The sequence below is a fragment of the Esox lucius genome, chromosome 3, assembly GCF_011004845.1.
Source record: "Esox lucius isolate fEsoLuc1 chromosome 3, fEsoLuc1.pri, whole genome shotgun sequence".
NCBI lineage: Eukaryota > Metazoa > Chordata > Actinopteri > Esociformes > Esocidae > Esox > Esox lucius.
This window is the reverse complement of record NC_047571.1, coordinates 34,074,657-34,102,417: the sequence shown is the minus strand read 5'-3', so window position 1 is coordinate 34,102,417 and position 27,761 is coordinate 34,074,657. Positions and strand designations below refer to the sequence as shown.

At 42.4% G+C, this 27,761-nt stretch overlaps 1 protein-coding gene across 3 annotated transcripts in view; it reads left to right on the top strand.

The window, feature by feature from the left end:
- LOC105030517 (piezo-type mechanosensitive ion channel component 2) overlaps positions 1–27,761 on the top strand; it is an 82,399-nt gene that overhangs the window by 16,523 nt on the left and 38,115 nt on the right. For all 3 annotated transcript variants that reach the window (XM_029115529.2, XM_034291472.1, XM_029115528.2), the window contains exons 5-16: positions 5,294–5,336; positions 13,988–14,150; positions 15,080–15,344; positions 15,864–16,077; positions 19,320–19,485; positions 22,268–22,378; positions 23,024–23,059; positions 23,878–24,007; positions 24,682–24,896; positions 25,426–25,656; positions 25,902–26,025; positions 27,242–27,432. In XM_029115529.2, the coding sequence (XP_028971362.2) occupies positions 5,294–5,336; positions 13,988–14,150; positions 15,080–15,344; positions 15,864–16,077; positions 19,320–19,485; positions 22,268–22,378; positions 23,024–23,059; positions 23,878–24,007; positions 24,682–24,896; positions 25,426–25,656; positions 25,902–26,025; positions 27,242–27,432 (1,889 nt within the window). The remainder of the gene's footprint in view (positions 1–5,293; positions 5,337–13,987; positions 14,151–15,079; positions 15,345–15,863; positions 16,078–19,319; positions 19,486–22,267; positions 22,379–23,023; positions 23,060–23,877; positions 24,008–24,681; positions 24,897–25,425; positions 25,657–25,901; positions 26,026–27,241; positions 27,433–27,761) is intronic.

The window sequence follows — 27,761 nt, the reverse complement described above, 5'->3', positions numbered from 1 at the left end:
ACTACTGCTGCAAAATGCAAAACCATAGTTTTCCATCCGCAACACCAGTGTTGGAGCCATGAGGTACTCCAATAGGGTGGTGTGAATGTTACTAAAATGCACTGTATACCTTTTAATGCATTGAGGTCTGTTCAGGACAGGGGTAACTCATGGCTAATTCTGTTTTTTGAAAGAAAAATTGATGATGACCTACAATGTTTGGGATTTAAGTCTCTGGATACGAGCTTCTGCTAAACAACTGAAAGTTAACTGCCAGAAAAAACTGCTAGTGTTTATTAAAGTCAAAAAACCAGAACATTTTGAGGGAGCTTTTGTGGAGGTGCCGGGAGCATTGAGTCGTTTGTTTGAATGGTTGTTGTGAATAGTTTTGGCCCTGTGTGAACTCCTCAATCAGTGGATAACATGAAGTTAATAATACATCTGTCTACCACACTAAACAGTCTGTCTTTTCCTACCTCATTAAGTGGTCTGTCTGTCGGTCCCCTTTTCTGTCTACATCACTATGCTGTCTGTCAGTCTATATCTACACCACGAAGCTGTCTGTCAGTCTATATCTACACCACTAAGGTGTCTGTCAGTCTGTATTTACACCACTAAGGTGTCTGTCAGTCTGTATTTACACCACTAAGGTGTCTGTCAGTCTATATCTACCCCACTAAGGTGTCTGTCAGTCTGTATTTACCCCACTAAGAGTCTGTCAGTCTATATCTACCCCACTAAGGTGTCTGTCAGTCTATATCTACCCCACTAAGGTGTCTGTCAGTCTATATCTACCCCACTAAGGTGTCTGTCAGTCTGTATTTACACCACTAAGGTGTCTGTCAGTCTGTATTTACCCCACTAAGGTGTCTGTCAGTCTGTATTTACACCACTAAGGTGTCTGTCAGTCTTTATCTACACTACTAAGCTGCCTGACTTTCTGTACCTAAATAAACTGTCTGTCTCATCGTCTCTGCCGGGCTTACTTTGCTGTCAGTCTGTATTTACACCACTAAGGTGTCTGTCAGTCTGTATTTACACCATTAAGGTGTCTGTCAGTCTATATCTAACCCACTAAGCTGTCTGTCAATCTATATCTACCCCACTAAGCTGTCTGTCGGTCTATATCTACCCCACTAAGGTGTCAGTCTGTATTTACGCCACTAAGCTATCTGTCAGTCTAAATATACCCCACTAAGCTGTCTGTCATTTTGTATCTACACCACTAAGCTGTCTGTCAGTCTATATCTACCCCTTTATGCTGTCTGTCAGTCTATATCTACCCCACTAATCTGTCTGTCAGTCTATATCTGCCCCATTATGCTGTCTGTCAGTCTATATCTAACCCATTATACTGTCTGTCTGTATTTACGCCACTAAGCTGTCTGTCAGTCTATATCTACCCCATTATGCTGTCTGTCTGTATTTACGCCACTAAGCTGTCTGTCAGTCTAAATATACCCCACTAATCTGTCTGTCAGTCTATATCTGCCCCATTATGCTGTCTGTCAGTCTATATCTACCCCACTAAGCTGTTTGTCAGTCTATATCTACCCCATTACGCTGCCTGTTAGTCTATATCTACCCCATTATGCTGTCTGTCACTCTCTACTCTACTAAGCTGGTCTTATCTGTCTGTCTGTCTCTCTGTCTGCATGTCTAACTTTCTTTCACTGTACCTCTCTCCCTCTTGCTTCAGTGCATTGTGTTGAGTAGTTTTATACACAGTTTTGTCTCCTCAGCCTCATACATCTCTGGGAAGATGTATGTGACACAATATGATATATTCCTTCTCTTTTAGCCACACGGTAGATATGACAGTTTTGGAATGTGCCCGTTGTTAATCTGTGGAATTAGCGGACAAGGACATGGTGTAGTAACAGGACTAGAAGCTAAATAAGAAACTGTTAAACTGTCAGATACACAAGAGTAGTCTGACACGGTAGCACTTTATTTCAGGAAGAGTGTGTCTAAAAAAATAATGGCTCAATGAACACAGATGTGCTCAGATGAACACAGTTGTTGTAGATTTCAAGGACAGGTGTTTCAGTAATTGTATTTTAAGCTGGCCAAGCCTCAAATCTCTCTAAACTCATTAGGGAAGCTAGGCCCAGGTCAGTTGTTCCCTCAGTGAATATAATGGCTTCCTATTGGTACATAGTTATTACCAAATTGTTTGAAATGCATAGAGTCATTGTCTGTACACCTTAATTTTCTCTACTACAGATGCAAAGTCATAATTTGATCATGCTGATGCACAGCAGGAAATGGAAACTTGTAAGTGTGTTCAAGTTTTACAGAGGCTTCTGAAGTTACTAATTTAATCTTTAAAATGTTATATGTGATTTGCCCATGCAATAAAATATACGAGCCCTACAAAACAGCCCATTATATAAAATAAAAAGTATTATATAATTTCTTGTTGATGCCACATTATTTTCCTGTTGCATCAAACTGGCTCAAGATGCCAAGGCTCATGATCCTGCATGTTAAGCGATGTCTGGCCTGCTGTGTTTTCAGTTGTTAGCAACATGTCTGGATGCTGTATAATGTTTTGGATCATCTCTGGTTCCAGTACATTCGACTGAGACATTCCTGATGCGTTACACTGCAGGAATGTTGGCTATAGCCTGCAGTAGAGCATCATTCATTTTATACAGTGCAATAAAAGTTGCCCAGTTTTCACCACGATCTTGGTTAGATACTTTTGTGGGTCGTAGTGGCGTATAGAGGGAGTCTGAAGAAGTCATGTCAAGGCTGCTTCTTCCGTTTCTGAACAAAGTATATAAATATGCAATAATCAGAGGTCAATACATTATTGTCCCCCCAGTCAACCTGATGAAAAGGCTCTTTTGGGTCAGCTGTGTGAGTACTTTCTGTGCCAGTCTTGGTTTGGGCCAGCCCCAAAATATAAATATGTATAGAAATCTGACTAACTTTGCTTCACACCAGCAGACTGACATATTCACTACAAATGTCTCTGTTGCACGTTGGGCCGCTACCCAGAGAAATCCCTTTTTTGAGGTCTTTTGAACACATCTGCTGATTCCGTTTAGTCAGTAAAGGGTTACCAAGACATTTCTAAGGCTCTGGGGTTCCTGTGAATCACAATCAGGGCTATACTGTCCAAATGGAGAAAGTTTGTTACGGTAGTGAACCTCCTTAGGCGTGTCTGTCTTGCCAAAATCTCTCCAGGAGCAGGGCATAAAATTATCCAGGAAGTCACAAAGAACCCTACAACAACATCCAGGGATCAGCAGGCCTCTCTCGCTTCTTTTAAGTTCAGTGTTCATGACTCCAAAATCTGAAGGACACTTGGTCGAAACGGATGGATTCACTTCAGAGTAGCAAGGTGGAAACCACTGCTCACTGCGAAAAACATAAATGGTCATTAAGTGAGACCTGAATGATCCTCAAGAGATTCGGAGCAATGTTCTTCAAATAGATTAGCCAAATGTGGAATATTCTGGCCAACATCTGATCCGTTACGTCGGTTGAAACCCTAACAGTGCATTCCGCAGTTGGAGCTTTTCCCAGTGGTCCAACAGAATATGGTAGCGCCATGGTGTTGGGTTGCTTTATCCCCAGCAGGCTCTGGACACCTTCTCTTCATCGAAGAAACCCTAAGTTCTGCTCTGAGATAATTACAGGACAATGTCAGACCATCCGTCCTGTTGTTGGAACCTGAGGTGATGCACTTCTGAGTCATGCCACCACACTACGATCCAAAACACACAAGCAGGGCTACATCAGAATGGTTGAGGGAATCATTAAGCTTGCTTTTTATGGTCCAACACTGGTCAAATATAGGCCTATTTATCTATACATCTAGGGAGAGGTTAAGATTTTGTGGCAGGACATGAAATGGGTACTTTCTTGAAAAAAGATGTCCACTGAGGTCAAGTTCAGCATGTGTGGGCCAAAATTCCTCCATGGGCCTGTGAAAGACGATACAATAACTGTGTTGGGTTTTAGTCAGGACTGCGATAGTGTGCTGTTATTGAGTGTAACAGGCCAATTACTTTGTCACACAGGGAATTTGACAATTTCAACTTTCTGTAAAAACCTAATTTGCATCCATGTTTCATGTTGTTGCAATATGCACTCTGGACAGAGTGCATGATGCCATGTATCCCAAAAAAAAATCCCAGAACCTTTGGAAGAAAAACAGACCCATAAAGTCACAGACTCCCCTCCATACTTCACACTGGGGAGTTGGTTTGTATTGCATCGTAGTCCCTTTTTTGTGCCAAACCACATTTGATGTTTCCGGCAAAAAGCTATATTTTGCCTTATTTGACCACAGAACCTGCTTCCAATCAAAATGATGATGTTCAGTAGACTCCATGTGAAATGATAATGCCATTCAGTAGACTCCAGGTGAAGTGATATTGCTGTTCAGTAGACTATGGGTGAAATTATAATGATGTTCAGTAGACTCCAGGTGAAATGATAATGCTGTTCAGTAGACTATGGGTGAAAAGGTATTGACTTTCAGTAGACTCCAGGTGAAATGTTAATGACATTCATTAGACTTCAGGTAAAATGATAATGATGTTCAGTAGACTCCAGGTGAAATGATAATGACATTCATTAGACTTCAGGTAAAATGATAATGACGCTCAATAGACTTCAGGTGAAATGATAATGATGCTCAGTAGACTCCAGGTGAAATGATAATGATGTTAATTAGACTCCAGGTGAAATGATAATGATGTTAATTAGACTTCAGGTAAAATGATAATGACGCTCAGTAGACTCCAGGTGCTTACATTCATGTCTTGAGGGGGGTGGAGGCTTTCATCTTACCTATAAATCGGGCTGCGACAACAAATCGATAAAATCTAAAACATTGATAATAAAATCTAAAACATTGATAAAAAAACAACTTTCAGAACTAATTATTTAGGTCTGTGTGACACTCAGCAACTTTGATAGAAATTTGAAGTACACCTGGCAGAACTTCCTTAAGGCAGGTGAGACAGAGATCAAAATACTCTTTAACACCATATCAGTTTTAATACATTTGCAAGGAGAGAGATATCTTAGCAACAAAGTGACCACTGAAATGTCTCTGACATTTTTATTTTGACCCCTGATTTAGCACACTGGATTCACTTAGTAATGAGGCTTGATGCTTAGTTGCCCATTTAAATCAGGTGTGTTAGTTTTGAGTTAACATGAGTTAAGGTGTGAAACATCTGGGGAGACCCTGAAGAGGAGGGTCGGGTGACTCTGCTCAAAATCAAAATGTTCTTAATGAAATGAAACGTTTGTAACAAATGTGATTGTTTCTTATCTTTCTGTTCTCCAGGTACTCTGTGGGAGAAATCCATAAGACAGATTGGCTTTGAAAGGTAAGACCATAGAGACTAAACAGTCTTTATATAGTATACATGTACCTTTTTGTTTCAATCTTGATGATAACGGCTTACAGCTCATGGAAATAAAAATCTCAAAAAATTTATAATATAGAAATGTCGACCTGAAAAGTGCTCTAATCAGCTAATAAACTACCTGAGCCCTCAATCTCTCTGTCTGGTTCAGTACACACAACCACAATCATGTGGAAGACTGCTGACTTGACAGTTGTCCTGAAGACACTCATTCACACCCTCCATGAGGAGGCTAATCCACAGAAGGTCATTGCTGAAAGGGCTGGCTGTTCACAGAGTGCTGTATCAAAGAATATTCATGGAAAGTTGACTGGAAGGGAAAAGTGTAGTAGGAAAAGGTGCACAAGCAACAGGGATGACTGCAGCATTGAGAGGATTGTCATGCAAAGTCGATTCAAGAACTCGGGGGAGCTTCACAAGGATTGGACTGAGGCTGGAGTCAGTGCATCAAGAGCCACCACGCACAGACGTGTCCAGGAAATGGACTACAAGTGTTGAATTCCTGGTGTCAAGCCACTCCTGAACCAGAGACACCTGAGTGCTGGAGAAAAATGACTGAATAACTGTGTTTACAATGTTTTCAGTGGTCCAAAGTTCTCTCTTCAGATTATAGTACATTTTGCATTTCATTTGGAAAGCAGGGTCCCAGAGTCTGCAGGAAGAATGTAGAGGCACAGAATCCAAGTTGCTTGAAGTCCAGTGTGAAGTTTCCATCGTCAGTGATGGTTTGGGTGCCATGTCATCTGCTGGTGTTGGTCCACTGTGATTTATCAAGTCTTTATGGAGATGCTTTATGGAGATGCTGATTTCCCTTTCCAGCAGGACTTGGCACCTGCCCACCATGCCAAAACAACTTGTAACTGGTTTGCTGCTCATGGTATTGCTGTGCTTGATTGGCCAGATAACTCGCCTGACCTGAATCCCATAGAGAATCTATGGGGTATTGTCAAGAGGAAAATTAGGTACACCAGACCCAACAACACAGACGGGCTGAAGGCCACTATCAAAGCAACCTGGGCTTGCATAACACCTCAGCAGTGCCAGGGCTGATTGCCTCCATGACACGCCGCATTGATGCAGTAACTTGTCCCATAAGAGCCCCGACCAAGTATTGAGTGCATAAATTAACAAACTTAGGAAAACGTTGCAGGTGTTTTGAGTGAATTAGCTGATTAGAGCTCTTCTCAGGTCGACATTTCAGGATTATAAATGTTTTATTGTAATATTTTGAGATATTGGATTTTTGATTTCCATGAGCTGTTAAGCTGTAAGTGAAAAAATTGCTCTATGTATCTCTATGTTCGAAAACAATTAAAAGCCCCTAATATAAATCAGGCACAGTTGTCAAGCTGAATAAAATATCGTCGGGTTGTGGTTTTCAGTCAATTGACCGTGAAAGCTTCTCCCAGTAGAGCAATTCAAACACAGCCTTTTCTAAAAACTGATGTGTCAGTTTCAAAACTGTGGTTTGATAAAAGCCATTTAATAAGCAATAAGGCATACGTTTTTATTTTTTTGGCCTGTATATCAATGCGAAGGGCTCTTCATGGGCATGTATATTCTGTACCATAATCCCCAGAGAACCATATTGGTTTCATGATTTGGTTACTGAAATATTAGAACAGCAAAACTATTCAGGTGCCATACCTGTGCTGTACTGTCTGTGATAACCCGGGTAGATTGAATGCTGAAATCTAATTGGCCAATAGCTATGATATGAGATTATTGTACATTATTGAGATGCGCTGTGCATAAGAACAATTCTAAGCCATGGTATATTGGCCATACAGTGGGGAGAACAAGTATTTGATACACTGTCGATTTTGCAGGTTTTCCTATTTACAAAGCATGTAGAGGTCTGTCATTTTTATCATAGGAACACTTCAACTGTGAGAGATGGAATCTAAAACCAAAATCCAGAAAATCACATTGTATGATTTTTAAATAATTAATTTGCATTTTATTGCATGACATAAGTATTTGATCACCTACCAACCAGTAAGAATTCCGGCACAGACCTGCTAGTTTTTCTTTAAGAAGCCCTCCTGTTCTCTACTCATTACCTGTATTAACTGCACCTGTTTGAACTCATTACCTATATAAAAGACACCTGTCCACAAACTCAATCAAACAGACTCCAACCTCTCCACAATGGCCAAGACCAGAGAGCTGTGTAAGGACATCAGGGATAAAGTTGTAGACCTGCACAAGGCTGGGATGGGCTACAGGACAATAGGCAAGCAGCTTGGTGAGAAAACAACAACTGTTGGCGCAATTATTAGAAAATGGAAGAAGTTCAAGATGACGGTCAATCTCCCTCGGTTTGGGACTCCATGCAAGATCTCACCTCGTGGGGCATCAATGATCATGAGGAAGGTGAGGGATCAGCCCAGAACTACACGGCAGGACCTGGTCAAAGACCTGAAGAGAGCTGGGACCACAGTCTCAAAGATAACCATTAGTAACACACTACACCGTCATGGATTAAAATCCTGCAGTACACGCAAAGGTCCCCCTGCTCAAGCCAACGCATGTCCAGGCCCGTCTGATGTTTGCCAATGACCATCTGGATGATCCAGAGGAGGAATGGGAGAAGGTCATGTGGTCTGATGAGACGAAAATATAATTTTTTGGTGTAAACTCCACTCGCCGTGTTTGGAGGAAGAAGAAGGATGAGTACAACCCCAAGAACACCATCCCAACCGTGAAGCATGGAGGTGGAAACATCATTCTTTGGGGATGCTTTTCTGCAAAGGGGACAGGACGACTGAACCGTGTTGAGGGGAGGATGGATGGGGCCATGTATCGCAAGATCTTGGCCAACAACCTCCTTCCCTCAGTAAGAGCATTGAAGATGGGTCGTGGCTGGGTCTTCCAGCATGACAATGACCTGAAACACACATCCAGGGCAACTAAGGAGTGGCTCTGTAAGAAGCACCAAGGTCCTGGAGTGGCCTAGCCAGTCTCCAGACCTGAACGCAAGAGGAAATCTTTGGAGGGAGCTGAAAGTCTGTGTTGCCCAGCGACAGCCTCGAATCCTGAAGGATCTGGAGAAAGTCTGTATGGAGGAGTGGGCCAAAATCCCTGCTGCAGTGTGTGCAAACCTGGTCAAGAACTACAGGAAACATATGATCTCTGTAATTGCAAACAAAGGTTTCTGTACCAAATATTATGTTCTGCTTTTCTGATGTATCAAATACTTATTTCATGCAATAAAATTCAAATGAATTACTTAAAAATCATACAATGTGATTTTCTGGCTTTTTGTTTTAGATTCCGTCACTCACAGTTGAAGTGTACCTATGATAAAAATTACAGACATCTACATGCTTTGTACATGTGAAAACCTGCCAAAAATGGCTGTGTATCGAATACTTGTTCTCCCCACTGTATACCACACCCCCTTACGCCTTATTGTTTCATTATATCACAGCTTTCAGCCAATCAGCGTTCAGGAGCAATGGCCCCATCACTGCTGCATTTACTGCCACGCACACACACACACACACACACACACACACAGACACACCCACACACACACACCCTTTAGAGTAATTTAGTTGGAAAGTTGGTGTCTGAGTTCCCTTCCCCTACTTAGCAGGCCAGACCACTTAAAAGCATCACACAGATATGACTGAGAGGCTGGCTGTCTGTGTCTGTGTTAGAGAGGTGTGTGTGTCTGTGTTAGAGAGGTGTGTGTGTCTGTGTTAGAGAGGTGTGTGTCTGTGTTAGAGAGGTGTGTGTCTGTGTTAGAGAGGTGTGTGTGTGTGTGTTAGAGAGGTGTGTGTCTGTGTTAGAGAGGTGTGTGTCTGTGTTAGAGAGGTGTGTGTGTGTGTTAGAGAGGTGTGTGTCTGTGTTAGAGAGGTGTGTGTCTTTGTTAGAGAGGTGTGTGTATTTGGGTCTGCGTGTGGGGGAGAGATATTCTGGGGGCATTATTATAATTAATAAACACTGATCTTTTGTGTATATTATACTAAATATGCAATAGCTTCTACTTATTTTCCGTATTATGTCTCCCTTTCAGATTTGTTTTGTCATCAAAGGATGTTGTATCTGAGTTTGAATTTGAGAGAGCAAAAGGGGAGTAGAGCGAAATAGACAAAAATAATTAGTTCTGTAAAGATCCTAAATATATAAATCCTATACTACACAAAATGTGTGTATTAGTTTATAGCTTCTCACATAAACTTCCCCTGTCCATGTTTAAGGTTCAGTTTGGTCCATTGGCACCACTGCTAGCTCCATATGGGTCTAACCTCCGGAGACCAGGGTTCAGAACCAGTCTCCACTGATTCTCCTCTACATTTGTTTCTCTGTAATCCTAAATGTCTGTATAAAAAACTTAAAAAAGCCAGAACTGAGCTTCAGAACAATAAATGTGGCCATTTTGTGGAAACAAGGCCTCTGTCCCAAATAGCAACCTACCTCCTATACCAAGCTACCTCCTATACCACGCACGTCTGAGCGGATAAGTGGAGTAGGGTGCCATTTGGGATGTCCAGCTGGTCTTGATTAAATTAACTTCATCCACAGGAGCCCTGTAGGCGTTTCTATCTGAGTGAGTGTTTTCCACTGTGTTGTGTAGCACTCAACTTGTAAACTTTAACGATGTGACTATTAGGGCCAAACACCCAATCCGAGACCGTGTTTCTGCTCATAGAACTGTGAGTTCTAGAATGGATGTTCCCATTCAGGTCAACTGTTCAAATTGCTCTGGGCTGAGTGTCCTCATCAGCTGAGTGTTCTATCCTTTCTGTTTCTAACCCTGTAACCGTGGTTACAGACATTTCTTCATACCATAACACCCATGCATTTGTTTTTGCACTAGCCTCAGATGCATCGCGCGTCAACCACACCAGATTTGGAAGGATGCCCCTGGGACTGCGTTAACATTCACTCTGCGTCCAACGTGACTGCAGCTTTTTGTTGTTGCAATATCGTGAATAAAGACTAAACCAATTGCTTGAAGGAAAACAGGATGTAATTAAATAGTTACAATAGAGACAGCCACTGGTTTGGGCTTCAAAGGGGAACAGTGGTACATTTCTAAAATATTTCTCTGTTTAAACCTTCCTTGCTTAATGTTGGACTGTCTGTGGAAGTGTCTGTGTGTTTATCAATCAAATCAATCAATCAAATTTATTTATAAAGCCCTTTTTACAACAGCAGTTGTCACAAAGTGCTTTACAGAGACACCCGGCCTTAAACCCCAAGGAGCAAACAACAGTAGTGTTGAATTTGTGTTTAGTGTTGGACTGTTTGTGAAAGTGTCTGTGTGTTTAGTGTTGGACTGTCTGTGAAAGTGTCTGTGTTTAGTGTTGGACTGTCTGTGAAAGTGTCTGTGTTTAGTGTTGGACTGTCTGTGAAAGTGTCTGTGTTTAGTGTTGGACTGTCTGTGAAAGTGTCTGTGTTTAGTGTTGGACTGTCTGTGAAAGTGTCTGTGTTTAGTGTTGGACTGTCTGTGAAAGTGTCTGTGTTTAGTGTTGGACTGTCTGTGAAAGTGTCTGTGTTTAGTGTTGGACTGTTTGTAAAAGTGTCTGTGTGTTTAGTTTTGGACTGTCTGTGAAAGTGTCTGTGTTTAGTGTTGGACTGTTTGTGAAAGTGTCTATGTGTTCAGTGTTGGACTGTCTGTGAAAGTGTCTGTGTTTAGTGTTGGACTGTTTGTGAAAGTGTCTGTGTTTAGTGTTGGACTGTCTGTGAAAGTGTCTGTGTTTAGTGTTGGACTGTTTGTGAAAGTGTCTATGTGTTTAGTGTTGGACTGTCTGTGAAAGTGTCTGTGTTTAGTGTTGGACTGTTTGTGAAAGTGTCTGTGTTTAGTGTTGGACTGTCTGTGAAAGTGTCTGTGTTTAGTGTTGGACTGTCTGTGAAAGTGTCTGTGTTTAGTGTTGGACTGTCTGTGAAAGTGTCTGTGTTTAGTGTTGGACTGTCTGTGAAAGTGTCTGTGTTTAGTGTTGGACTGTCTGTGAAAGTGTCTGTGTTTAGTGTTGGACTGTTTGTAAAAGTGTCTGTGTGTTTAGTTTTGGACTGTCTGTGAAAGTGTCTGTGTTTAGTGTTGGACTGTTTGTGAAAGTGTCTATGTGTTCAGTGTTGGACTGTCTGTGAAAGTGTCTGTGTTTAGTGTTGGACTGTTTGTGAAAGTGTCTGTGTTTAGTGTTGGACTGTCTGTGAAAGTGTCTGTGTTTAGTGTTGGACTGTTTGTGAAAGTGTCTATGTGTTTAGTGTTGGACTGTCTGTGAAAGTGTCTGTGTTTAGTGTTGGACTGTTTGTGAAAGTGTCTGTGTTTAGTGTTGGACTGTCTGTGAAAGTGTCTGTGTTTAGTGTTGGACTGTCTGTGAAAGTGTCTGTGTTTAGTGTTGGACTGTCTGTCAAAGTGTCTGTGTGTTTAGTGTTGGACTGTTTGTGAAAATGTAGATGTCTCTCTCTTGTAAACCCTCTTTCACACTGGACATACTGCATAACCTCCCTGACTTACTATTCAATCACAACTAGAGGGTCAGTGTGCTTTGGATAATTAATTTCCAGTGGGATGCTGCTTGCCTTCCACAGGCAATAGCAGACCATTCTGTTTGGTGAATGTGTTGGATTTATCCATTGTTTGCATTGAGTTGTACTGCGCCAGAATTGGCTTGGGGAATAGTGGTGGCAGTATGTGAACTTCAAAGGCACACATGCCCAGATGATGTATGAACAAACGTTCTGTCACAGCAAACACCCTCATTTTGGGGAGGATAATCGTTTGTGAGATATGCTCTATATATTTTGATTTGAGTAAATTTTCATTGAGTTGTCACGATTTTACTGTTTCATCATGAAAGCTCTGCCAAAAAGTTGTAGAAACCTTCGCTGTAAAACCCGCTTGTTACGTGCAGCTTTCCATATGCATCCAATGTGTTCCTGGGAGTTTGTGTAGAGTCTTAACAGGTTTCCTTGATGGTTCTGACTTCTCTTCATAAACCATATCCTTCCCTCAGCCATACTGGACCGTTATACACACACAAACACACACAAACACCTAAACACACAAACACACACACACTATCTGTAGCTCTCTGATCTATATTACTGTCTGTGTTAGTGGTTCTTTTACCGTAAATGTACTGAATGTTTTTTTTCCAAATTTCATTCAGAAAATATAAACAAGAATTTACCAAAAAAACGGAAGTTCTTCCAAAAGAAACCTTGAAACAGTCATACATTCTGAATATGTGTACAATATTATTTGCCGAGTCATAATGTTCTACAATGTAGCAGTTCTGCACTGTCCTACAGTTCTACAGTTCTGCACTGTCCTACAGTTCTACAGTTCTGCACTGTCCTACAGTTCTACAGTTCTGCACTGTCCTACAGTTCTACAGTTCCACTGTCCTACAGTTCTACAGTTTCACTGTCCTACAGTTCTACAGTTCCACTGTTCCACATTTCCTGCGGTTGTAAAACGACATTGTTTATCAGTTCAACTGTTTTAGGGTTCTATAGTGTAGTTCTCCTGTTGTTACATTTAGATAAAAGAAAGTCGCATCAGGACTGAGTTCCAAAGGCCTCCCTATTCCCTATATAGGACACTAGATCAGGGCCCTAAGGGACTAGACCTTTTGGGACAGATTCTGGGCTGTTTTCTTATTAATAATGTTAATCGGTTTTACGTGAGATCTTTTAATTTCATGGTCAGCCTAATGTGACCCAAGTGTTTGGGGATCCCCATATAAAACCCACAGCCCATGCTGAAGAAACTGCTGTTGAAAAAAAAATGTTTCTGATTCCCACAGTGTATTTCAAGCACACTTAACAGGTGGGGATTTTTATACACAAATAAACAATGTGATGCTCTGGACAAGGTTTTACAGACACATTTAGATTTGCAGGAACATTTGATTATTGCTGACTAAGGGTGCAACATAGTTCTAGGCTAATGTTCAGTGTTAGTGTTATTAGTCACTAGTTCTAGGCTAATGTTCAGTGTTAGTGTTATTAGTCACTAGTTCTAGGCTAATGTTCAGTGTTAGTGTTATTAGTCACTAGTTCTAGGCTAATGTTCAGTGTTAGTGTTATTAGTCACTAGTTCTAGGCTAATGTTCAGTGTTAGTGTTATTAGTCACTAGTTCTAGGCTAATGTTCAGTGTTAGTGTTATTAGTCACTAGTTCTAGGCTAATGTTCAGTGTTAGTGTTATTAGTCACTAGTTCTAGGCTAATGTTCAGTGTTAGTGTTATTAGTCACTAGTTCTAGGCTAATGTTCAGTGTTAGTGTTATTAGTCACTAGTTCTAGGCTAATGTTCAGTGTTAGTGTTATGAGTCACTAGTTCTAGACTAATGTTCAGTGTTAGTGTTATTAGTCACTAGTTCTAGGCTAATGTTCAGTGTTAGTGTTATTAGTCACTAGTTCTAGGCTAATGTTCAGTGTTAGTGTTATTAGTCACTAGTTCTAGACTAATAGTTAGTGTTAGTGTTATTCATCACTAGGTCTAGGTTAATATTTGGAGTTAAATTTAATCTGTCTGTAATACATTCTGTCTGTAACTCCGTATTTAACTGCCTGTCTGTAACTCTGTAAATAGCTGTTTGTCTGTTACTCGTTATATAACTGTCTGTCTGTAACTCTGTGTATGTTGCCAGTGTGATTGGTGCTGATGCGGGAAATGGCATCCGTGTCTTCCTCCCGGACGTCGGGATGTTTCTGGCTGGTCTGGGCTGTTGGCTGGTGTGTCGCAGTCTGGTTCAGAAAAGACCCCCGGAGGACATGGCTCAGGACAATACTGACTTTGAACCTGAGGAAGAGGTGAGCACACGCACACACAGATAAACTAAGACACTGATAGTGCACCCACACACACACACACACACACACACTCACATACACACACACACATGCTCACACACACACACATACACGCTCACACACACACACAAGTTTGTACAGCTACCCTCATGGGGACCAGAAAATTGAAATTGCATGCTCCCTTGCCCTAAACCTAACCCTAACCTTAACCTCAATATAGTAACATTTAGGTCTAAACTTTACCTAGATGTAATGCCTAACCTTAACCCTAAACACAACCAACAACGCCTGGACCTTAAAGAAACCCCAATTCAAACTATAAAATAAAGTGTAAGTTTGACCCTAAACCTAAACCCTGAGCCGGAAATTGACTTTTGCCTCACGGGGACCGGCAAAAGGTCCCAATGAGTCCAATGTTTTCTGGTCTTACTATACTCATTGGGATATTTGGTCCCCATGAGTTCAGTAAGACCTAAAACACATACATGCTCACACACACACACACACACACACACACATGCTCTCACACACACACACACACACACACATACACTCAGAGCCAAAAATCACTCTTAGGCCTACATGTGGTTTTGATGGATGTTAAGAAACCATTTTAAATTGTTATTAAATAAATGTCTTAAAACATTACAAGTTAAAAACTATTTTCAGGGGGCACCTACTTAGACGCCTGTGTCCAGGATAATCTCAATGATCGGGGTAGAAGGCTGGAATGTTTCCGTAGTCATAATCATCTTGACGTTTCCTCAAGTGTTTTTCCTCGGCTAAGTGAGTCTGGTTCATCTTACGATGAGGGACGGTGGCAGACAGAGTGTGGTCAGCCCTCAGGTGACTCTACTCCCTCGTACATCCCATCCTCTGTCTCTCTCTCTCCCCCTCTCTCCCCCTCTCTCTCTCTGTCTACCAACCAGGAAGAGGAGGAGGAGAAGCTGAGCCTTGACGACAACATCCTGCTGGACGAAGACTTCGAAGCAGGTTATGAGGCTGGAGAAGAGGAAGAGGACGAGGAGATGGAGGAGGAGGAGGAGGAGGAAGGGGAGATGGAGGTGGAGGAGAGCACAAAGATGAAGATTCTGCGTCGTGTTGCAGGCGTGGCGTCCAGAGTGAAGGAGATCATTGGGAATCTGATCACCACGGCAGGGAAAGTTGTGGTCACCATACTGCTAGGCCTGACAGGTCAGTTGTCCTTCAGACTCTCTCACAAAGCTCCATTACGGACTGTCTGTCACAAAGCTCCGTCACCAACCATCTGTCACAAAGCTCCATTACCAACTCTCTGTCTCAAAGCTACAACACGAAACTTTGCTCATAGCATTACTATCTGTAGAACATCTACATTTGCTATAGAGGAGATGTTATCAGCCAATTGACGGGTCAAATTAGGGTCACACTTAAGCTATGAGGCAGAAGGGAGTGGATTATATTGCAATTATAGGATGTTGTTAGGACTGTTGTTAGGATACCGTTCTTTTGTATAGAGACCTTAGCTGTGGTATGTCGTAGACCAACAGGTGCCCTGTATTATGAAACTGTAACCAGTGCAATTAAAACAGTAAAAACATGTTTTTTTGTTAATCCCTTTGGAATATGGTCGATACACTATATGATGTCTTTCACCCAAACAACATTCGGGGCTCTGTACACCTGGTTTTTCCTGGACAAGTCAGCCACCTGTTCTTCATTGATTTCCACCAGGTATCATGCTGCCCTCCCTGACGTCGGCTGTCTACTTCTTCGTGTTCCTCTTCCTGTGCACGTGGTGGTCGTTCTGCCGGACCTTCGACACGCTCATCTTCAGCTGCATGTGTGTCCTCATGGCCATCTTCAGCGCTGGACACCTGGTCGTCCTCTACCTCTACCAGTTCCAGTTCTTCCAGGAGGTCATCCCTCCCGAAGACCACTACATCAGGTCAGGCACCGACGGCGCCCCAAGGGGTTAAGGGACACATGTACAGCTCCGGAAAAATGAAGAGACCACTGCACCTTTTTCTGTCCTTTCCAAAAGAAGTCGAAAAGGAAGGTTTTGAGTGAGGAACAGAAGGGTTACAATTAAGAGACCACTGCAAATTCAACGCTTCTGTTCCTCACTCAAAACCTTCCTTTTTGACTTTTTTTGGAAAGGAAAAAACAAGAAACCAGGCAAGCCTAGTTCAAACCCGGGTCGCCCACATGAAAGGCTGTGTCGTTAACCACTACACCACGGAGCTGTATATTTGCAGTCTGTCATTATAGCCTCTATACTGACACCCGTATATCCTGAACAAATCCTCTTGCCACTGGCCATTTTAATAGTTAATTGGCCATTCGTGATTGACATTGATACAGTTAAACTAACTAACGTTTCTTATTAAGTTTACCTGAACCAAAAATATGAATATGAACTGTTAGCTTTTTTCCACTGGCTGTTTGAACAGCTTATTAGCCAGTAATAGACTTACTGGTTTCTACTAACTTCTTAGGAATAATCATAAGAATTGAGCAATTGCTAACGAGACTGAAGATAAACTTTTCCATGCCTGAAATAGTCGCAATATAACCGTATATAGTTTTGTTAAGGCTCACTGTAACGTAACTACAGTAGCCTAAGTTGTAGCCAGCAAATGTATCCTGACCCAAAACGCATGCACGGAAGCGAACTTGGAAACTCCACCAGAAACAGTCGCACTATAACCTTAAACTGTTTAATTTCAGGCTTACTGTAATGTAGTCACTGGAGGTTTTAGCCAGCAAAGTTTTCGTCTATACGGAATAATTCATAATGCTTACTTTGCCTGCGAGGTGATACGAACTCAGGATCTATAATTCACAGGTCCACTTCTCTAACCACTATGCTATTTAACAAGGTGTAGCCAGTAAGTCAGTCAGTCAATCAGTCAGTCAGTAAGAGACATTCACTCTTCTTAGCCGGCTCCGCTTACACGGTCGGGCAAAAAGGTGCAGTGGTTTGTTAATTTTTTCCCGGAGCTGTATATTCAGCAGATGGCCGCTTTTTTGTAAACAACCGTTCAGTCCTACTAGCTGTAATTACTTATGCCCCCCCCCCCCCGGTCATGGAAATGGAATTCCTGTCATCTTTTACTCCAGAAACCAAATCCTCCCGTCGGGAGGCTCCCGGTCTTCCAAGCACCACGTGGTCAGGGGCGTGTCCCGGTGCATTCTGGGAGTGACTGCCATAGCCCGTCATGATCAGGGCTGTTTTATCCCCGTCCTTCCATTCTGAACGGCCTCCTGGTTCCCTTGGTGATACATCCTGGGTGCCGGGTTATTTGTGAAGGGTATTGATTGTGAAGGGCTGTTGTCAGCTGGCAGCGTCCGAGGCTGTCCGGACCAATGCCACGATCCCCATCAGAAGCATTAGCCCAACGCCCCCCCCCACACACACACACATTGATCGGGTTGCTGCATTGCTTTCGCAGCCTTGAATAGATGGCCCCACTTTGATGAACCTTGAGTAACCTCGATTAACCTCTAGTGAACCGCGATGAACCTTGATGAACCTTGTTGTACCTGGATGAACCTCCATGGTCCTCTGCTCAGCTGGGAGGGGAGTCTTCCTGGTCGTGGTGCTGAATTTCTATGATTCAAAATCTTCCTGTATCAGTGTTTGGAAGAAATGACCAGCATAGTGTTATCCTCAGTAGATCTTGTTTCCACAAGCTCTGTATTATTTCCGACTCTGATGTCATCTATAGAACCTCAACGACATGATGACAGAGGCCCAGGACATCTATGATCCATTTAATGACACCCTGTTCTGTGTAGTGCACTGCTTTTGACCACGACCCAGGTGTGGTATTCCCCACATGGTGCCCGACGGCCTCCGCCCTGCCTCCGCCCTGCCTCCACCCAGCCTCCGCCCTGCTCCCAGTGTGTTCATGACAACCGGGCAAACTCACCCACTCCCTGAATACGCGCCGTGCTGCCCTGGGTTCACACAGCATCCTAAATGTTTCAAACACTTTAGGCTGCAGTCAGGTGGGCGTGGATTGGAATGTTCCATTGGTTCCATTGGAACAGGCAAGCTCAAACAAGCCCGGGCAGAATACTGAAACCATTTCTAATTGCCGCTGAACCCAGTTCCTGTGTTGTCCAAGCAGCACAATGGACGGGCTCCGGTGGGCGTTCTAATTGTGTGTGTTGACAGGGGCCGGTTGGCTGTGTGGCCGCGCTGAGTGAAGGTGGTGAAAAGCCTGGTTTCCTCTTTGCTTCCTGCCCGCCCCGGCTCAAAATAGACCAATCTGGGGAAGAATGTGCGCAGGTCTAGAATCAGATTCACTGTCACCGGTCCTAATCGGAAACAATTGGAGTGGATGCTGCACTTGGACCCAGGATTGATCTCTTGGGGCAAATTCCCCATCCTGTGTAGACCACTCCCCTTTTGCTGAGTCACTCCCACTTCATCTTAGGGGGTGCACTCACAGCTACTGGAAGGTTCTGAGGGAGGAACAGGAGCGTTCAATTTGCAGTGGTCTCTTATTTAACCCTTCTGTTCCTCTCTCAAAATATTTTTTGGAAAGGATAGAAAAAGGTGCAGTGGTCCCTTAATTTTTTCCATAGCTGTATATGCCACCCCAGCTATTACCAGCTTCAGGAAGAAAGCAAACTGGTTTAGCGTGGAGGGGTTGGGGGTTGTTAATGGCAGTAAACCTTTATCCACAAGGGCTGTTTCCTCTCACTAACACTCTTCAGGTCTCCTTTCCTTGTCAACTACTTTTGCCATCTCTGTTTTGCTGTCATGACCACAGAACTGGTCAAGTGAAAACAATCTGACTGACTGACAGGTGCTTAATATGACATTTTGCACAGAGCCTGTGTTCACCTTCTTTCATCCTAGCTGTAACTCTTACATTGAACTCAATTTTGTGTTTTACAGAACCCAAGGTCCACTAACATGAAATAACATTCCTCCTCCACTCCTGGTTTGGAATTAATGGCCTTACGTATATTGTATGCATCAGCAGAGGAATTCAGACCAATTTATTTCCTATTCTGAAAATCTTCACTGCAAAAAGGGCAGGGTTACTCAGTGCTTTGAATAATATTTTTTATTAATATATAGGTGTCCAGAAATGTGTCCCATCGTATTTCTTTATTTGCAGTCTCTGTCCATCCCTTTGTCTCTTTCACACCACATCCCTCTCTCTCCAACAGCCTCTTTGGCATCTCGTCAATCATTCAGACGAACTGTTCGTCCACCTGGAGGCTGATTGTTAACCCTACGATGGCCTGGCATCACTTCGTCAACCCCATCATGCTACTACTGTTATACTACACCCTGGCCACGCTCATCCGCTTGTGGCTCCAGGAGCCTGTTGAGGTGGGTGACAACCTGGGGACCAATGTCACATATGTCTGGGGAAACACAGTTAGAACACAGAAATACATAGAATGGGCGAAGGGGTTCTACACTCTAGAATGTAGAGCTTAATTCTAGGATGCAAAAGATCTGGTTAATTATGTCAATAGAATATCCTTTGTGGGTTAAAATTGAATTTGGATGCTTGTATTGATGTCAAACATAATCTGTGTTCATGTCAACTCACCAGTCAACTGCATCAAAGCCAATAACGATTTCTCTTCCAACTTCTATAACTGAAATAATAATTATGCTGTGAAAACAATTAAATATATCATAATCAGACTTGAGGAACTCGTAGGCTTGTTACCATAAATATATCATGATGAATTTGGCAAATATCCCCATGATGGATTTGACAAATTTGCCCCAATGAAAATTATCTCTCTTCTCCTTCCTGGCATTCTCCTATCTGGCCTTCTTCTACCTGGCCTTCTTCTACCTGGTCTTCTTCTACCTGGCCTTCTGCTACCTGGCCTTCTGCTACCTGGTCTTCTGCTACCTGGTCTTCTGCTACCTGGTCTTCTGCTACCTGGTCTTCTGCTACCTGGTCTTCTGCTACCTGGTCTTCTGCTACCTGGCCTTCTGCTACCTGGCCTTCTGCTATCTGGCCTTCTGCTACCTGGCCTTCTGCTACCTGGCCTTCTTCTACCTGGCCTTCTGCTACCTGGTCTTCTTCTACCTGGCCTTCTTCTACCTGGCCTTCTTCTACCTGGCCTTCTGCTACCTGGCCTTCTTCTACCTGGCCTTCTGCTACCTGGCCTTCTGCTACCTGGTCTTCTTCTATCTGACCTTCTTCTACCTGTTCTTCTACCTGGCCTTCTGCCAGACGTTCTCCTAACTCTTTACCAAAACTAGGGAAATGGTTCTGGTATTCAATATTTCAATTTCAAAACTACCCCATCAACGACACCTTCATTAGAGAAGCTGTGGAAAAGCCTATATGTCTCTCTCTGTCTGTCTCTCTCTGTCTGTCTCTCTCTCTCTGTCTCTCTCTGTCTCTCTGTGCTTCTCTTTATCTGTCTCTCCCCCAGTCTTCTAAGCTCAGCGAATCTCTTTTATGTTTCCCTCCTCCTCTCATCTTCTAAACGTGTAATGGTGTTATAGATCAGGGTTTTATAGAGAGGTCGATGCTCGTCCCTGTAAATCTTTGGGTCAAGGCTAACTCCTTCTCCGGGCTGCAGTTTCTTGTGGGACAGTTCCTCTATTTGTTATTTCTCAAACCTTTATTTAATCATGGACCGCACCGAAACCAGACTCTCATTTTTAATGGCTCCCCCAGGGCAACAATTCAACGAATACATTTCTTTCCCAATGAGACAAATAACATAAAAACAATCCATTAAAACTAGAATTTCCAGTTTCAACAGCACTGTATTAACAATACTGACACAATAAAAACACAGCTCTTATTTAACTCATCCATCACCAGCCTCAGAGAGGCATCAAGCATCGATGAAAAGATGACCCATATCATAGATTCCAAAACTGGCAGGCGTGAATACGAAAGGCATAAACCTTTACAGCTATACATTATTGATTTCCCTTTGCGTTTTTTCCCTCCCTACTTTCAAGTTACACAAATAAAATATGATTACAAAGTACATATGCAGCAGAAATGATCAATAACTTGTCTTCACCATCCTATCCTACAACATGATCAGTGGTAAAGCTAACACATACCTTACAGGGATGGAAGGTCATTTATATCATGCTAACACATACTTTACAGGGACATTATGTAATGTATATCATGTTAACACATACCTTCCAGGGACATTATGTAATGTATATCATGCTAACACATACCTTACATGGATGGTATGTAATGTATATCATGCTAACACATACCTTACATGGATGGTATGTAATGTATATCATGCTAACACATACCTTACAAGGACATTATGTAATGTATATCATGCTAACACATACCTTCCACGGACATTATGTAATGTATATCATGCTAACACATACCTTACATGGATGGTATGTAATGTATATCATGCTAACACATACCTAACAGGGACAGTATGTCATGTATATCATGCTAACACATACCTTACAGGGACGGTATGTCATGTATGTCATGCTAACACATACCTTACAGGGACAGTATGTCATGTATATCATGCTAACACATACCTTACATGGAAGGTATGTCATGTATATCATGCTAACACATACCTTACAGGGATAGTATGTCATGTTTATCATGCTAACACATACCTTACAGGGACGGTATGTCATGTATATCATGCTAACACATACCTTACATGGACGGTATGTCATGTATATCATGCTAACACATACCTTACATGGATTGCATGTCATGTATATCATGCTAACACAATATGATGGTATTCACATCCAACAAAATGGAAGATATTTGTTTTCGCTAGTAAATCAGACCCGGGAGAACATATTTTCACTTTATAAAATTCATATGAAATGTAAATGGCTTGAGGCTCCTGAAATTGGAACTAAACCCATTTATTTGGGTAATAAGTGTTTAACATACAGCACTGACACTACCATATAATGTATATTATTGTATATATTTTTTTTACAAATAAACACCCAAATAAATGGCTTTAGCTTGACTTTTTCACAGTACTGTATGTAGATTATATAGGTAGCATGTAAGGTACAGTATGTTATTAGACATCTTTTTCTATTATTTTCTTTTAACGCCTCATGAGGCCCTCTCCTCGTTGAAACTTGTTTTGGTTTTCTTCATCAGGAGGACGAGAAAGAGGAGCAAGAGGAGGTTATGGGGAATGGCACCAGTAAATCTGCTGACAAAAAGCGCCAACTGTGGTGGAAGGCTCACCAACACACTGAGGAGAGAAACGTAAGAGAGATTCCTGATGAAACCATTCTGAAGTTAGAAACCACGTGGCATTGTAGAGGAAGGAATAAAAAAAAAAAGAACACTTAGCAACAAGACTCTTATTAGGATAAAAAAAGATATAGTCATAATAATAAACAAATTATACAAATAAACGCATTCATCAAAACACAAGGTCTATATTAAATAAAAACAACTGCTATGTCTACTGCCATTGCAACGGGAAATTAGAATGACCTTTATAATGTGTATGAAGAACAAAGACAGTCTACATTACCTGCAAATTTCTAATAATTAATAAATTATGTTTACCTTTATGAAAGCATCAGGGATGGTAATCTGTGCTGTGTTGTTCAAATGGGGGGGATTGTGCTGCAGTAAAGGCAACCCTGGAACATATCACATAAATCAGTCCATGGTCCCTGCTTAACTTCAGGGTGAATAAATAAATAATAATGAATGTTACATTTATTGATTATTGGATCCAGTATAAAAACAGTAATTACATTTTACTGACCATAAATTTAGGAGGCGATTCTTTGTTTCCATCTTTATATTTCTTCACCTTGCCTGTATTCTTATTTTGACCTTTGACCTATACACTCTTTCTTTTTGACCTTTCACCTGTATTCTTGGTTTACTTCCTAGCTGCTCTCTACTCTGGACGGCTACAGCACTTCTGAGGTGGGTTACTGATATCCCTAGATACTACCACACCAAAATCCTAGATATATGATACTACACATATCATATCACTACAGACGATTAAACATATCATACCTAACCCTAGTCCATTACCAGGAACACCCCTGGGACCTAAATCTAGTCCATTACCAAGAACACCCCTGGGACCTAACCCTAGTCCATTACCAGGAACATCCCTGGGACCTAACCCTAGTCCAATACCAGGAACATCCCTGGGACCTAACCCTAGTCCATTACCAGGAACACCCCTGGGACCTAAATCTAGTCCATTACCAGGAACACCCCTGGGACCTAACCCTAGTCCATTACCAAGAACACCCCTGGGACCTAAATCTAGTCCATTACCAGGAACACCCCTGGGACCTAACCTTAGTCCATTACCAGGAACATCCCTGGGACCTAACCCTAGTCCAATACCAGGAACATCCCTGGGACCTAACCCTAGTCCATTACCAGGAACACCCCTGGGACCTAAATCTAGTCCATTACAAGGAACACCCCTGGGACCTAACCTTAGTCCAATACCAGGAACATCCCTGGGACCTAACCCTAGTCTATTACCAGGAACACCCCTGGGACCTAAATCTAGTCCATTACCAGGAACACACCTGGGACCTAACCCTAGTCCACTACCAGGAACACCCCTGGGACCTAACCCTAGTTCACTACCAGGAACACCCCTGGGACCTAACCCTAATTCACTACCAGGAACACCCCTGAGACCTAACCCTAGTTCACTACCAGGAACACCCCTGGGACCTAACTCTAATCCATGCTTTTGTTATGCTGTCTAGCAGGGCTTAGCAGTCAAGTCCAATGGGACATCTTTTGACCTAATCTCCCCCCTGAATGTGGAGAATGGACCTGTCTGCCTTGACCTGTATTCCACCCCCCAGTACAAAATGGATCAAACCAACAGCATAGCAGGTAAACACAATAGTACACATTTTCTGTTTTGAAAAGATTGTATTAAATGTGATGTTTATTAGAAGGTTAGGAGCAGGCTGGAGAAATGTGTGAAACCACTAGTGGTGTGCACTGATGCATTTAAATAAGCACTGAAGCTCATTCTGAGACTTCTTGTAGTTGCTAGAAGATCTCCAGTTGTGGAGGTTGGACAGGGTAAAGGTCAATATGGTAAAGGTAATATAGATTGTTTAAGGAAACAGTTAGCTAGCTGAAGTGCAACACATTTCAACTATTTTGTGAAATTTGACCAAAGGTCAAATATTTGACCAAAAGGTCTTCCTATAATAAGGATCTGTAGCCTTTACTATGAGAAGGATCTGAAAAATGTATCCCTTCTATGTTTTAATCTTGTAAAGACACTGTCAGTAAACATTAAAAGTATATGGGGGGTCAATGATCATCTGCATCATGATGTATGTATTGATTATTATAATGACTATATTATATTTTGATTTCTATGTTATTTTTTATTATTACAATATTAAATAGTTTATATATGATTTATGTGTTCATTATCATTGCCTCTATATTATATATATATTTTTGTATGTTAGTTGTTATTATCACTAAGTTATATATTTTAGGTTTTTCTGTGTACGTCACTGGTGATTATTCTTTCTTCGTGTCAACAGGCCAGAGGGTTGGAGGGGGTTATGACATCAGTCCCACGCTGGAAGGAGAACTGGCTGGGATAAAGGGAACGGTGGAGGAGAAGGGAGAGGAGGAAGAGCAGGAGGAGGAGGAGCAGGAGGAGGAGGAGCAGGAGGAGGGCAGAGTGAACGCGGCTGTGACGGTGTTCAGGTTCATTATGAAGCAGAGCTACATCTGTGCTCTTATAGCCATGATGGTGAGTCAATACAGCCACTCTGCTAACTCTGGTGACTGTGCTCACATCAAGGCCAAAGAAAGCACACGGGTTTGTGTTGCTTCGGCAGGGGGAAGAGTTTGTCTTTGACCCACAGAAGGGTCAGAGGTTTGACTTTGACTCACTGAAGAGTCAGAGGTTTGACTTAGACTCACAGAGGAATCACTGGTTTGTCTTTGACTCACAGAAGGGTCAGAGGTTTGACTTTGACTCACTGAAGAATCACTGGTTTGGTTCAAAGTCACTTTAGACTCCATGGGTGATTTAGAGTCAAGGTTGGATGTAGAGTGACCCTAGTCCACTGGTCATGGATTATGATATTGTCTTCCTCCCCCCTGTCTCTGTTTGTCTCCCCCTCTCTCTCTCTATTTATGTCTCTCCCTCTCTGTCTCTGTCCCCCCCCCCCCCTCTCTCTCTCTCTGTTTATGTCTCTCTCTCCTTCTCTCTCTCTGTTTATGTCTCTCCTTCTCTCTCTCTGTTTTTGTCTCAAACCCTCTCTCTGTGTGTCCAGGCCTGGAGCATCACATATGTTAGCTGGCTGACGTTTGTGTTCCTGATGTGGTCATGTATGCTGTGGATGGTGAGGGACCGGCGTCGCTACACCATGCTGACCTCGCCCTTCATGGTTCTGTACGGGAACCTGCTCCTGGTTCTGCAGTACATCTGGAGCTTTGAGCTGATGCAACCGGTTCCAGGACTCTTCATTAAGAAGACGGTGCTCTTCAGGGAACTGGGATCCAAGGTAAATGGATGAATCAGGTTTTTCCGGGTTATATCAGGGTAATGTTGGGGTTATCTGCGTTTCAAATATGTTTTCTATGAACACCCACTTCACTGGATATTTTACAAAGAATGAAGTGTTTTTATTGTTTTAAATTTGAGGGAAAGCTATTATTTGGCCTGAAAATTAAAGTATGTTTTGCCAAAATGAGACCATAGAAAAATAGGAATTGTTTGCCAGTACTGGTGTCTATTGTCTGTCGGTAGGTCCTGTGTCTGTTTTCCTTTTGGCTGCTGCTGAGACAGACTCTGATGGAGAGACAGGAGAAGCAGAGAGAGGAGGCTGCTGTCCTCACTGATGTCCACGTGGACCTCCAGCCCCAGAGGAAGGGTCGGGACACCTGTCACCTCTTCATTAATACTGTGTTTACATCATGAGTGACTGGCTGGTTTGATCCCTCAACAAATATATGATACATATATAATACTCTCCGAGGCAAACTTGCAATCTGACATATTTTAATTGGTTACATTTTCACCTAGTCAAATGTATGTTTCTTTGCCCAAAATAATTTTGCTTATTTTGGGGCGATTCACAGAATGAAAGGGCTGGTGTCAGAAAAGCCAGGGCTGATTTCTGGTCCCTATCTGCCAAACTTTAATCTCTAGTCCCACACAGTAGAGTTTTAATATGAAGAAGACAAACAAGATATTTGTGAGATTTTCATAAACAAAATATTCATTCATGTTTAAAGATTGGTTTATACTCATTTTAGCAGACATTAAATGTTTTATTGTGCATGAAAACAAAGGAGATTGATCAAATTCTAATGTTCTTACATGAGTTACAATCTAGCCTCAAGTCATTCTTTGATTATCCGTCTTGAATAATCAGGGCTTCTAGCTCTGCTTAGTGTTTATCAGCCCTTCTAGCGCTGCTTAGTGTTGATCAGCCCTTCTAGCTCTGCTTAGTGTTGATCAGCCCTTCTAGCTCTGCTTAGTGTTGATCAGCCCTTCTAGCTCTGCATAGTGTTGATCAGCCCTTCTAGCTCTGCTTAGTATTGATCAGCCCTTCTAGCTCTGCTTAGTATTGATCAGCCCTTCTAGCTCAGCTCAGTGTTGATCAGCCCTTCTAGCTCAGCTCAGTGTTGATCAGCCCTTCTAGATCTGCTCAGTGTTGATCAGCCCTTCTAGCTCTGCTTAGTGTTGATCAGCCCTTCTAGCTCTGCTTAGTGTTGATCAGCCCTTCTAGCTCTGCTTAGTGTTGATCAGCCCTTCTAGATCTGCTCAGTGTTGATCAGCCCTTGTAGATCTGCTCAGTGTTGATCAGCCCTTCTAGCTCTGCTTAGTGTTGATCAGCCCTTCTAGCTCTGCTTAGTGTTGATCAGCCCTTCTAGCTCTGCTTAGTTTTGATCAGCCCTTCTAGCTCAGCTCAGTGTTGATCAGCCCTTCTAGCTCAGCTCAGTATTGATCAGCCCTTCTAGCTCAGCTCAGTGTTGATCAGCCCTTCTAGCTCAGCTCAGTGTTGATCAGCTCTGGACTGTTTTTGACATTCAAGCTGTTTATGCTGTAGAGTCAAACATCTTGCATCTTCTCTTGGTTCACAGAGGAAGAGGAGGAAGAGGAAGGAGAGCAGGACATCATGCAGGTCTTGGGGAACATGGTGATGGACATTCTAGTGAAATACTGGATCTACATCTGCGGCATGATGTTCTTCTTGGTGAGCTTCGAGGGACGCATGGTCATGTACAAGATCATCTACATGATGCTGTTCCTGTTCTGTGTGGCGCTCTATCAGGTTGGTAAACACACACACAGTTCCAGTATTACTAACCATATGGGGTCGCACTAACTCCAGCCCCTAACCCTAACCGTATTCCTTACCCTAAACCTAATACTAACCTCACCCTAACCTTAACCTCAGTTGCATAACCTTTGTACCTAAACCTAATCTAGCTCTAATGCCTAAGCCTAATTTGAAGTTTCACCTTATCCCAAAGCCAGAAAAATTATGTTTTTCCAAGTGGGGATGTCCCCAGATTGTCACTTTTACTCCCCAGAATGTAATTAAAACATGACCATACACAAACACACATATATTTTTCTGTTATTGTGAAGACCAATCAT